We start from the raw sequence: 14,091 nt of genomic DNA, 5'->3' as shown, positions 1-14,091 counted from the left end.
GAAAAAACACATTGACTGACTGAATTTATATTCTTTATATGCATTATTAAACAAGTACTAAGCCGATGCAGCAATTTGCCAGCTTTTGCTTCCTAGTTCCTTATTTTTAAATCATTACTTTTTCAAAAATTAAACGTGCAAAAGAAAATTCAATCAAGCTTTGAGGTAATGCCAAACAAAAAAAACAACTAGGATTTGGCACCAAATGGAAAACACCGAGACACCATATGCTTTCTATTTTTCTAAAAATTAAGAAATTATAAAGCTCTTGGAACTAATTGTCCACCAGTTATTTAAAGTTTATAAAGCAAGTTGTTCATCAAGATTTGGCACAAAGATGCAAAACAATTTGAAGAGAAATTAAACACTTTTATTAATATTGTTGCTGCAAGTAATTGTTTATTTGTATAAAATAGTAGGAGTTGAAATAACAATAATTTATGCTTTTGAAATCAAAATATTAAATCGGCCTCAAACAAGTTTCTGATGAAGGGCTCCTTGACCTGAGACATTATCTCTGTTTCTTGAACCACAGATGATGCCTGACTTGCAGAGTGAGATATTTTGAGCATTTTCTGTATTGTTACTATTGCAAAAAATTATGGGCTGGGTATGTTATACCCACAGAGGGAGCTATTCACTAACATCTGAAAGCCGGTGAACTGACAGTGACTGAAGACTCTATATTCTATACTTTTTGATCAGAAAAAAAATATTTCTTAGAAAATATATTCCCTAATTATTTCAAGATTTATATGGAATAATATCCAACATCAGAAGAGAAATTTTAATAGAATGTTAATGGTTAAGTAGAATTTAACAACATTAAATGCAAAAGAACACAACAAAGTAGAATGGCTGGAGAAACTCAAAAGGTCAGACAGTGTCTGTGGAAGGAAATGGACAGTTGATGCTTGGATCAAGACCCTTCAAGACCAGGCAATCTGGATAAAGAGTCTCGACCCAAAAAGTCGGCTGTCAATTTCCTTCCACATTTATCGCCTGATCCGCCGAGTTCCTCCAGCTGCTCTCTCTCTTACAGATTCCAGCAACTGCCGTTTGTTGTGCCTACCTTTATGTGCTAAATAATTCAAATCAAATACAAAAAATGCTAGTGGTACATTTATGGACAGAGACTTAACATTTTAGGATGATGACCTTTTCATAGGACAAATTAACTCTGCATAGCACTGTATGATTGTAGCTTCAGTCTGAAAATCCTTCAAGCATTTAGTAAGTACTACAGGTGCACAACCTTTTATCCGAAAGCCTTGGGACCAGACACTTTTCGTAATTTGGAATTTTTCGGCTTTCGGATTGGAAGATTTTTAGTGTAGATTTTAATGGCTGGCTCAGTGGTAGAGTGCTCGGCTCATATCCGCAAGGTCGCGAATTTGCGCCTCGACCCTGGCAGTTACTCGATCGCGAGTTTGAGTCTTCAATGTAGTTTTTTCTTGCAGAATAGGAGAGAATAGGGAGGGTTAGGCTGGGATCATTCTCTGCGAGATAATCTTAGTGCGGGAGACAAGTATAGGAGAGGTGTACTGACTGTGTGGGCAGAACTTTGGAAGTGATTGCCCACCATTCTCAAAAGCCGCTGTGTCTCCCTGTCCCTCCAACTCCAGAGGAATCCGCTCCCCGATGGGCCGCTACGGCGACAAGTGGCAGTTCGCCCACAGCCCGAGCTGCGCCACCCCAAGAACAAGACGTACCTTGCACACCATCAGCTTCTGCCCCTACGGGGAGCGCGTTCCTCTGGAGTTGGAGTGGGGCTGGGCTGGAGTTGCTGATCTGGGATCTCCGTGCTTGCAGTGGGCCTGGGGGTCCGTGTCTCGATGAGGGGGCGCAGCTCGGGCTTTGTCGAACTGCCACTTGCCGCCGTAGCGGCCCATCGGGGAGCGGCTTCTGGTGGTCCTGACGTCTTCGGCCACCCCCCCTGTACAGGAGCTGAGACTGGGAACTGTACCGCCCTTGCAGGTGAGCAGGAGAGTGGGGTTGTTTGCAGTTGCAGAGGGAGGGGGAAAGGGCGGTACAGTTCCTAGTCTCAGCTCCTGTCCAGGGGGGTGGCCGGAGACATCAGGACCAACAGGAACCCGCTCCCCGATGGGCCGCTACAGCGACAAGTGGCAGTTCGCCCACAGCCCGAGCTGCGCCCCCTCATCTGCAACCCCAAGAACAAGACGTACCTTGCACATCATCAGCTTCTGTCTCTACGGGAAGCGTGTTCCTCGGGAGTTGGAACGGGGCTGGGCTGCTGCTGGCTGTGGGTCTCTGGGATCTCCGTGCTTTGAGTGGGCCTGGGGGTCGGTGTCCCGTTGGTCCTGACGTCTCCGGTGACTGGCACTGACCTGCTGGCACCGCCGACGTAAAGACAGTGCAAAGCCCCCGCACCGGTGCAATGGGCGGGGAACTGGAGAGTGGAGGGAAGGGGTCACACACATGGCGGGGAAGCAGAGGGGTGTAGGTGGGGTGAAACTGAAGGGAGCGACAATCTGCTGCTGCCTGCCCGCAGAGTTAAAACGTTCCCACGCAAGACTCACGATACACTGTGTATCGTGAGTCTACCGTGGGAACTTTTTAACTCAGCGGGCAGGCAGCAGCAGATTATCAATTATTAACCCTCCCGCGCAATATACCCTCACCTCTTTTATGAATGGGGATTTAGTTCCCCTTTCTTCGAGGACCGACCGGAGGTTCCGCTGTCACCTCTGCGGGCCGCCCTCGGTGAACGTCTTCAAGGACCTTTCTTCAAGGACTGAAAAAATGTCCGCTATTCGGAGCTTTTCGTTATTTGGATCTTCGGATAAACGGTTGTGCACCTGTACTGATGTACTGTTGCATGCTGCTTGAACTTATGAAATGTATTATTTTAATGAGCTAAGTTATAGTTATTTATGATTTTCAAATATGTTTTCATCAAATGTTACTTTCAATAAAAATGTATTATAGTTCCAATTTATAAGAGGCATTTAAAAAAAGCAAGCTCTTTTACTCTTGCTCGCTGTTACTAATTAGTAGTGACTTTTTTTAAACTGATAATTGTGCAAAACCTATAACGCACTGATACTACTTAATGTTTAAATTTAGATCTGCTCAGACACTGGTGCCATTGTCAGGTGATGAGATATTTAGTAGTGCATCTGTTCAACTCTTCAATGGGGAATTGCAACAGCTGACTATCAAACTGGAGAATATTGGTACAGAACCTTTGGAAACGTTAGAGATCTCTGCAAAGAACCTAAATGACAAAGGTTAGTATCTATTTGTCTTGAGAATAAGAATGCTTGTTTCTTCTCGTATGATCGTAATGGATCTTAATGCTTTAATATTCCAGAAACGTCCTAGTTGGGAATTTATTAATAGGCCTTAAACTTCACGTATGTTTAAATGCTATGCTGCTCTAAATTAAGTTTGCTTGAATTGAAAGTGTTCATTATATATATTTGGTGCATATATTATAGACTGCATAATCTGTAGATTTAATTTTATCTGTAATATTAAGGAAATAAATAATATATAATCTGTATTTCTGGTGTATTTAAGATATACTTGTACATATTTCTACATAAACGTAATGAGAAATACCATCTGTCAATTACAAGTAACTTCTACTTTGTTGATTAGATGAGTTTAGCTGGAACCAAAGTTGTTATTTGGACAGCAGAAAGACCAAAGCCAACAACCCTGCCATTGCTGCTAACTGTCTTTTGGGGGGGGGGGGGGGACTATAAATTGACATATAGTTTATTATTAATTTATCTACTTCCACACTTTTAAATTATTGCTGCTTAGTTTGGTTGAGTTTAGAGATACAGCATGGAAACAGGCCCTGCGGCCCACTGATTCTGTAAAATAACCAGCATTTACCTATACTTCTATAACCAGCATTTACCTATACTTCTATCCTCCACACTTGGGAAAATTTACAAGAAACCAAATAACATACAAACCTGTATGTCTTTGGAATATGGAGGGCATCTTGGCTTAATGACGACAGGCCTGTCGCACTGACCTCTGTAGTCTTGAAGACACTCGAAAGTCTTGTGTTGGCCAAGCTGAAAAAATTCACAAAACTCCCTGCTGGTCCCTCTGCAGTTTGCATATCGGGCCAATAGATCTGTGGATGATGCAGTCAACCTGGGCCTGCACTTCATCCTACAGCACCTAGACCGCCAGGGGACCCATGCGAGGATCCTGTTGGTTGGTTTTAGCTCTGCATTCAACAGCATTGTGCCAGAGTTACTACGCTCCAAACTTTCCGAGTTAACTGTGCCTGAACCCCTCTGTCAGTGGATCACCAACTTCCTGACAGACAGGAAGCAGCATGTGAGGTTGGGAAAGCACATCTCGGACCCGCAAACACTCAGCATAGGAGCACCACAAGGCTGCGTACTGTCTCCTCTCCTCTGCTCTTTCTACACCAACGACTGCACCTCCACAGACACCTCTGTCAAGCTTCTCAAGTTTGCGGACGCCACAACCCTGATTGGACTGATCCAGGATGGGGAAGAATCTGCTTACAGACAGGAAGTGCCACAGCTGGCGTCCTGGTGCCATGGCAACAACCTAGAGCTCAATGCTCTTAAGACAGTGGAACTGATTGTAGACGTTAGGAGAGCTCCCCCTCCCCCCCCCCCCCCCCCCTCCTCACCCCACTCACCATCAACAACACCACAGTCACATCTGTGGAGTCTTTTAAGTTCCTGGGAAACACCATCTCCAAGGACCTACCATTGACTCCACAGTCAAAAAGGCACAAAAGAGGATGTACTTCCTGCGGCAGCTGAGGAAGCACAATCTGCCACAGGCAATGATGGTCCAATTCTACACGGCCATCGTAGAGTCTGTTCTCACCTTCTCCATCATGGTCTGGTTTGGCTCAGCCACCAAGCACAACACATGGAGGCTGCAGTGAATCGTCCGATCAGCAGGGAAGATTATTGGCTGCAACCTTTCCTCCATTGATGAACTGTACACTGCAAGGGCCATGAAGTGAGTGGACAAGATCATCTCTGACCCCTCTCACCCTGGCCACAAACTCTTTGAATGACCGATGGTGGCACCCTCTGGAGGGCTACTCTGGACTGTCAAAGCTGCCACAGCCAGACATAAAAACCGTTTTTATCCACAAGTAGTTGCTCTACTCAACAGCCAAAAAACTGTAGCCTCCCTTTGATCTGGTATTTTGTTGGTTCACATGCTTGATCAATGGTGTTTTATCATTAATGTTTTATTATTATTAATGTTTAGTGTTCTCTGAGTCATTCGTAACTGTCACTGTGTGTCATGTTGTTACTTGTGGGCGTAGCACCAAGGCAAATTCCTTGTATGTGAATACTTGGCCAATAAACTTACTTACTTATCTGGAGCACCCAGGGAAAACGCACATGGTCACAGGGTGAACATGCAAACCCCATATAAACTGCACCCAAGATCAGGATCGAACTCGTGTCCCTAGCGCTGTAAGGTAGCAGCTCTACCGCTGCGCCATTGTGCAGTTTTAACTGAACTGTTGGTTCTAACATTTTCCACTTTGTGAGTGAACCAATAAATTCATTCATCTTGCTGTGCCTCTGTTTCTTTTCTTGTCAATATTTGCTTATGATGCTAAGTGGAGTGGTTACTATTAAAAGAAATACAAAAATACAAATAGTCACATCACTTGCTCTAAATTAGCTTACATTTACCCTCAAATTATAATAGTGATGAAATATTGTTTTAAGAAGTTTGCACTAGATTTGAGAAAGAAGTATGGAAATTAAAGAAATGTTGGAGGGCAATGTTGTGTGATGATTGTCACTATATGGATTTAAGAGAGAGTTAGATAAAGCTCTTGGGGATAGTGGAGTCAAGGGATATGGGGAGAAGGCAGGCACGGGTTATTGATAGGGGATGATCAGCCATGATCACAATGAATGGCGGTGCTGGCTCGAAGGGCCGAATGGCCTCCTCCTGCACCTATTTTCTATGTATAGCTTCTGTACAGTTTGACACACACACACACACACACACACACACACACACACACACACACACACACACACACACACACACACACACACACACACACACACACACACACACACACACACACACACACACACACACACACACACACACACACACCCCCCCCCCCCCCCCCCCCCCCCCCCCCCCCCCCCCCCATTCCTCCCTGATATTGTTGAGCTTGAAAGGGTTCAGAAAAGATTTACGGGGATGTTTCCAATACGAGAGTATGTGAGCTATAGAGAGAGGTTGAGTAGGCTGGGACTCTATTCCATGGAACGCAGGAGGATGAGGTGTGATCTTACAGAGCTGGACAAATTCATGAGGAGAGTAGATTGGGTAGCTGCACAGTCTCTTGCCCAGAGTAAGGAAATCGAGGACTAGAGGACATGTTCAGGTGAGGGGGAAATGATTTAATAGGAATCTGAAGGGTGTCTTTTTCACACAAAGGGTGGTGGGTGTGTGGAACAAGCTGCCAGAGGAGGTAGTTGAGGCTGGGACTATCCCCATCATTTAAGAAACAGATAGGTACATGGATAGGACAGGTTTGGAGGGATATGGACCGAGCGCAGGCAAGTGGGCCTAGTGTAATTGGGACATTGTTGGCCGGTGTGGGCAAGTTGGGCCAAAGGGCCTGTTTCCACACGATCACTCTATGACTCTGTGACTCTAACATGGATAGGTGAGGTTTCAGGTCAGGACCCTTGTTAGGACTGATTTGGGGGGGGGGGGGGGGGGGGGGTACGCTTGCGTGGAACACTTGCGCTCAGTCCGTCAAGGTCCGGTTGCCAGCCATAAACCCCCCCCTCACCTCACCTGTATCCACCAATCACTCGCAGGCTTTGTCTTGTACGTCTTCTCTTCCAGCTTTTTCTCCACACCTCCGCAAGAACGGTCCCGACTTGCAACTTTGTTACCTTTCCATATCCAGAAATGTTACCTGAGTTACTCCAGCACTGTGTCTTTTTTTTGGAAAACCAGCATCTGCAGTTCCTTGTATCTACAACTCTTCTGAAAATTAGCTTGGTGTTTGTGGCAATTTTAATGCAGAAGTTAAATCACTGGTGAAAATTGAACTCTGGACAACCATCTTAATTATGGGTGTGAGCAAAATCTTTTCACTAGAATGGTAAAGCCAGAAATCTGAGCTCCCTTCACTCTGATAAGATGGCGCGGCCGTGTACAGTCTCCGTCGTGGTAACTCCGCGGAGATTGTGCATTTTTTTAAACATGTTTATTTTTAATATCTTTCTTGCTGCTAACACGTCAGCACTAACACTCCACGATCGAAAAACACCTTTGAACTTACATTAGCGTAACCAAAGGTTTTTTGGACATTTTATCCACCGATCCAGCGTGGCCGGCAGAGATCATAAGAGCGAGCCGCAGCAACAACAATGGGAGCGCATCTCTGGGGAAAACGGCAGAAAAAAACATTGAGGTAAGCGGAGGGGGATTCGGAATAGGCTAAAAGCTCAAGCCTACTGTCCTCTTCTTCCCAGCATTCTTCTTGCTAATGTCCAGTCCCGGGAAAACAAGATAGATGATCTCAGGGCGAGGATTAGATTCCAGCGGGACACAAGAGACCAACATCTTTTGTCTGACGAAGACCTGGCTGGTGAAAGATCAAGTAATATACCCAACCGAGTCCTCCTCTGTTTTTCGTGAGGATAGAATGGAATAGTCTGGAAAATCTGAGGGTGGAGGGGTTTTCTTCATGACCAACAGCGACTTGTGCAACCCTAAGAATATTAAGATGCTTTCTCGTACATGCTCGTCGAACCTGGACTCGATCTCATGCAGTCCATTCTACCTTTCCCGGTAGTTCAGCTCAGTCATCATAACAGCCACCGCATGCGGACACCAACACGGCACTATAGGTCCTACACGATGTGTTATGTCAGAACAAGCATCCTGACGCGGCTATGGTGGTGGTTGGGGATTTCAAAAAGGCGAATCTCAAAAGTTATAGGTAACTTCTGTCAACACATCACGCGTGTCACCAGGGGGGAAAGAACTTTGGACCACTGTTACACACCGTTCAGGAAAGAATATAAGGCCGTTTCAGTCCCTCCTTTTAGAAAATCTGACCATGCCGTCATTTTCCTGCTGCCGGAGTATAAACAACGGATAGTACGGGAAGCAGCCATGACGAGGGATGTCAGAGGCCATGCTGCAGGATGCACTGAGTGATGTCGACTGGAATATGTTCCAATCAAGTTCCAGAGATGTCAGTGAGTTTGCGGAAGCTGTCACGGACTTCATAGCAACACTAGCCGACAACATCGTCCCCACGGTAAGGGTTAGCTTCTTTCCTAACCAAAAACCCTGGGTTGACCGGTCCATTCGCTTTACTTTGAATGCTTGCACCGCTGCTTATAACTCCAGCTTAGCATCCGGCAGCATGGATGACTACAAGGCAGAGTCCTATACACTGCGAAGGATGGTGAAGGACACAAAAAGGAGGTACAGGGACAGGATGCTGTTGGAGCAGTGTGACACCAGACACCTATGGCAGGGGCTACGTACTATAACAAATTACCAGAGCAGCCCCCCCTCAACCGGGAGTGCCAGCACCTCCTTAGTGGATGATCTGAACTCTTTTCTATACACGATTTGAGGCAGACAACAACACCCCTAGCTTGCTGGCTAACAACAACATTGTCAGCACGCTGGCCAGCGAGGCTGGAGTGAGGCACACTGCTGGGGATGTGCACACATTCTCGGTGTCCGAGCACGACGTGAGGAGGGCTCTGCGTGTGTGAACACGAGGAAAGCTGTAGGCCCAGATGGTATATCTTGGCGAGTACTACAGTCTTGTGCTGATCACCTAGCTCCAGTGTTCACCACAATATTCAACCTCTCCCTGGCCAAGTCCGTGGTCCCTACCTGCTTCAGGAGATCCACTATTGTACCAGTGCCTAAGAATGCCTCCAGCTTGCTTGAATGACTACCGGCCGGTGCCCTCACCTCAGTGGTCATGAAATGCTTCAAGAGGATGATCAATGACTGCATCTGTGCCTTCCTCCCTCACACCATGGATCCGCTGCAGTTCGCATACAGTCCAAACAGATCCACGGATGATGAGGTCTCCCATGTTTTGCACACCACTCTCTCACCTTGACAGCCAGAAGGGGTGCTATGTGAGGATGCTGTTCAGTGCTTTCAGTTCAGCTTTCAACACCATAGTCCCCACCAAACTTGCTGATAAGCTGCTGGAACTGGGACTGAACACTCCCCTGTGTGCGTGGGTCCTGGACTTTCTGACTGCCAGGCCCCAGGTGGTCAAGATGGGTAGACATACCTCCAACCCCCTCACCATGTACACAGGATCCCCCCAGGGTTGCGTCCTCAGCCCCCTACTGTAGTCCCTGTACACACATGACTATGTGGCCAGGATCAGCTCCAACTCCATCATTAAGTTTTCTGATGACACGGTGGTGGTGGGCCTGATCTCCGATAACAATGAGAAGGCCTACCTGGACGCGGTGGCTGACTTGGCACTCTGGCGTCAGAATAACAGCCTCCTCTTGAATGGCACAAAAACTAAGGACCTGATTGTGTTCTTTAGAAGGGCACAACAACCAAGGAAGTACACGCCACTAGGGATTTATGGGACTACTGTGGATAGAGTGAGCAGCATTAAATACCTGGGAGTCCACATCACATGGACAACACACACTGCCGCACTGGTAAGACAGGCAAGGCAGCGCCATTACCACCTCAGGCAGCTGCGGAAATTTAGAGTCTCTCTGAGGATCCTTCAATCCTTCTACTCTGGTGCTGTAGAAAATATCCTGACCGGAAACATCTTTTTCTGGTTTGGAAACAGCTCTGCCCAGGACAGGAAGGCCCTGCAGAGAGTAGTGCGTTCGGCTGAACGCACCACGTTAACTACACTCCCACCCCCCCCACCCCCCCCTTTCTGCAGGTCCTATGCACCAGGAGGTGCTGATCCAGAGCCAGCAAGATCATGAAGGACCACTGCCAAAGTAATCATGAGGATTACCCCCCCCCACCCCACTCCTCACCTCCCCGCTATCCCACTCCCCCACTCTCCCTCCTCACCTCCACCACTGACCTCCTCTCCCTCTATGCCCCACTCCCTACCTCCCACACTACTCTCTCTCCCCCCTATCTCCCCCCCCCTCCTCCCTCGCTCTCCCTTGTCACCTTCCCCTCTCTTCCCTCCCTACCTCCCTCCTCTCCCTCTATCCCACTCCTCACCTTCCCCCTATCCCATCTCCCATAATGAAAATTGTGATTTAAAAAAAAAAAATGAAACCACCCCCCTGTCCCACAATGAAAATCCAATAACAAAAAAAAAATAACCTAAACACAATGTTAGCTGTTAAGGAAAAAGAAGAATTTTATTAAAACTGAGTGTTTTTGAAAATTACGGTTTTTAATGAAAATGAATCCCATTCTTCGGGATGCCATTGTGACTGAAACAGGGCTCTCGCTTAACCTTTTTTCCCTGTTGCCAGCCGGGCAACCTTGGTAGCTTTTTAGGTTGCCAAATGACATTTTAGGTGGTCATTTAAGACGGCTTGCATGACGCGTGCTCGGACGAAGTGCACAGTTACCAGTCGGAATTATGCATTCACATATTATTTCTGCTTCAAATAAAGTCACAAACTAACATATTCACCAATCAAGACATGATATATACCACAATGACATGCAGCAAAATTATAATACGGTATCTCAACTCTTTTTACACATTGCAATGAATGCAATTTTTATTATTTCTTTCCACTTCCAAACAAAAATGTGGTTGGATTATTCAGCGTATGATCAACCTGTGTCAATAAATCCTGGACCTTGATAACATATATGCTTAACCATGCACACTACAAGCATGTTTTCTGTGAAGGACCGAACATTATCATGACATTGCCATAGCATGGGTCGTTATTGCTATTGGTACAGAAACACTCTCGCTTCCTACATAATTTATCCACAACAAAATATACAGGTTACAAGGAATTTTCTAAAGGCATTTTATGATAATAGCTGACAAAACTGACTATACCCATCTGACATTACACTAACTAACAAGAGATGGCCAAAGGACATAAATGCAGCAAATGTTTGGTAATATATTTAAAGGTGTCAAGACGCCACATTACCAGACATTCAGATTAGATGTATGTGGCAATGAAGATACCCAGTTTGTAAGCACCATTTAATAAAAAATTGTTGATAAACGCTTTTTCCATCAGTCCCACTTCAGAATTAACGTTAAAATTTCAACTGAAATATCCCGACCAAATTTGTGATGTATATGACTGACTGTAGAAATAAAACCTGGATAAATCCAACGTATAATTGTGAATGTTGTTCATTAAATAACTACAGTACTGATACTCCATATTAACAGCATTGATTTGCCATTAAAATTAATTCCGTAATAACGTGTCAGTGACAATCGAACACTGCGGTTTTAATGTTTCACGTGTTCAAAATTTAATTAATCCATCTTTATGGATTAAAACAAATAACATTGGGAATTAAAACATATTTGATTACATTCCGTTATCAAACATAGTCAATGTTAGCTCTGAAGACATTTCCAGCACAATAGGGTCGGGGGGGGGGGGGGGGGGGGGTGTATGAATCGGTGTGGATTGGATGGATTGAGGCAGGGGAATTAGTGAGTGTTGGTTGGAGTAGGTAAAATTATGAGGGGAGACCGCGGAGGATGTCAGTGGGGTTGAATGGGGGGGGATCTGTGCAGGATGAAGGGGTGAGCAGTGCAGGATGGATGGGAAGGGGGTCAGTACAGGATGAATTGGGGGACCAGTGTAGGATTGATGGGGAGTGGCAGGAGAATCAATGCGAGGTGGCTAGGGAGATCAGTGCATGATAAATAGATGGGGGGGGGGGAGTGGGGATGTCAGTGAGGACTGAATAGAGACAGGAATGGGGATCAGTGCAGGATGAAGAGGAGGGCTCTCAGGATAAGGGGAGTGGAGGGGGGCGTATGAGAGAGAGAGAGAGAGGAATGGGCAGAGGAGGTGGGAAGGAAGGCCAGCGCTCCTCGTACAACATGTCAGGCACAGAAATCGCAACCAAAATATGGAGGGGACCGCGGACAGAATATCTTGGCGGCCGCGCGCGCATATGTACACTCACACACATGCGAGGCTTCGGAGGCTTCTGTGAACGGTATTTTCAGCTCAATCCAGCGCTAAATGCAGCTCAGCTGCCTGTCTCACCTACAGCCCCGTCTCAATCCAGACATGGCTGCTGGTTAAACTGGTGGGACAGGCAGAGCTGAGCTGAGTTTTGCACTGGCTGTGGGCCTGGGGGCAGAATGCATTTTGTCGAAGTTGTAGGATACTTAGACCCCGATAAGGTTTCAAAGTACAAACAACTGCCTCTTTCAAGGAGAATTATAACTGATCGGCAGCATGAATTAGCCCTCAACTTAACAGAACAACTTCACGCAATACTCCAAAAGGTAAATATATATTATTCAATCACTTTGGATGAATCAACTACTGACTCGGCGCAGGTTTTATACTTCATTCGGACCATAACAGAAGATTTTCTTTGCTATGAAGTTATGGCCCTGTCTCATGGTGCGAGTCCACCCACGAGTGATCCCGAGTGAAAAAAAAAAATCACACTCGTGCTTGTCTACGAGATTCCAAGTTTATGTTCACGAATTTGAACGAGTTCCCACGTGTATGTCTAAGTTTGCCATTTACTTCTCATTTCTGCAATGTATCATGTTCCTCTCTCAAGTTACCAAGTTCCTCTCCCGTGTTACTCTTGAGCCAACCATGAATGAAGGCCTGTTTCAGCGCAGCCGCATTTATTGATTTGACCTACAAAGGGAAAATGCGCACCGTCCAGTGCCAGAGCGTTTCTCACTGCTTCATATACGTGGGAATTCCCTCAATATGGTCACTCAGCGGGCCAGGCAGCATCTCTGGAGAGAAGGAATGGGTGACGGGAAGACATTTCAAAAATTCTGCTGCGTCTTTGTGTTGGGGTGGGGTGGGGGGGGGGGGGGGGGGGAGGGAGGGGGGGGGGGGGGGGGAGGAGGGGGGGGGGGGGGGTGACTTAGTACGGGGGACAAGTGTAGGAGAGGTATATTGACTGTGTGGGCAGACACTTTGGTAGTGATTACCCACCAGTCTCAAAAGCCGCTGTGTCTCTCCCTGGCCCGCTGAGTGACCATACTGAGGGATAGCAGGGGGCGATCAAACAGTACAATACCGCCCTCCCCCTCCACGGCAGCACGAAGGGCAACGATCCCAAGGCTTTAGCATCAGAAACAGCGGGCAGGCGACAACCACTCGCCATAATGCGAGAGAGATCATGCATTATTGTAGGTCTCCTTTGCACGTCGGTGTTTCTGTCTTTCTCCATCTCATTGTTGGCCCTGTCTGTCGCAACCCCCACCCCTCTGCTTCCCGGCCATGTGTGTGACCCCTTCCCTCGTGTCTCCAGCTCTCCGCCCATTGCACCAGGTGTGGGGGCTTCGCACAGTCTTCACGTTGGCGACGCCAGCAGATCAGTGCCAGTCGCCCCGGGGCAGGTGCTCGGGGGCTCTCTCCCAGCGTGGCCCCGGACCAAGGTGGGGTGGCGGGGGGGATGTGAGTCAGCAGGCACGCCGGCTCTGCCACACCATGGGCCACCGCCAACCAAGCCACTCGTCCACGTCCACACGCTCGGTAGAACAGGAGCTGAGACTGGGAACTGTACCGCCCTTGCCCCCTCTGCAACTGCAAACAACCCCACTCTCCTGCTTACCTAACCCGCCCATCCCTTCTCTCTGGGTATTGAAGGCGCTTCTGGTCTGCAGTGTGTAATAGTCACCAAAATACACTGCATCTTTAGAAAGGAAAAATACAAAACATGTCAATCCCACTGGATAGGCCTTAGTCATGGTGCTGTACAACACGGAAACAGGTCCTTCGGCCCAGCTTGGCCTTGCCGTCCAAGTTAGCGTCTTGGGGTAGTACTATTTGCCTGCATGTGGCTCATAGCCCTCTAAACCCTTCCCATCCATTTATCTGTCGTTAATAATCTCAAGAAAATTCCTGCTTCAGTTTCCTGGGTCCAACTCAG

At 47.0% G+C, this 14,091-nt stretch overlaps 1 protein-coding gene across 6 annotated transcripts in view; it reads left to right on the top strand.

The window, feature by feature from the left end:
• Window positions 1-14,091, top strand: part of trappc9 (trafficking protein particle complex subunit 9) — a 504,918-nt gene that overhangs the window by 92,792 nt on the left and 398,035 nt on the right. For all 6 annotated transcript variants that reach the window (XM_055634173.1, XM_055634169.1, XM_055634171.1 and 3 more), the window contains one exon: window positions 3,088-3,251. In XM_055634173.1, the coding sequence (XP_055490148.1) occupies window positions 3,088-3,251 (164 nt within the window). The remainder of the gene's footprint in view (window positions 1-3,087; window positions 3,252-14,091) is intronic.

Source organism: Leucoraja erinacea, chromosome 4 (genome assembly GCF_028641065.1).
Source record: "Leucoraja erinacea ecotype New England chromosome 4, Leri_hhj_1, whole genome shotgun sequence".
Classification (NCBI taxonomy): domain Eukaryota; kingdom Metazoa; phylum Chordata; class Chondrichthyes; order Rajiformes; family Rajidae; genus Leucoraja; species Leucoraja erinaceus.
The sequence above is the reverse complement of the archived record's forward strand: the minus strand, read 5'-3'. Positions and strand labels throughout refer to the sequence as shown.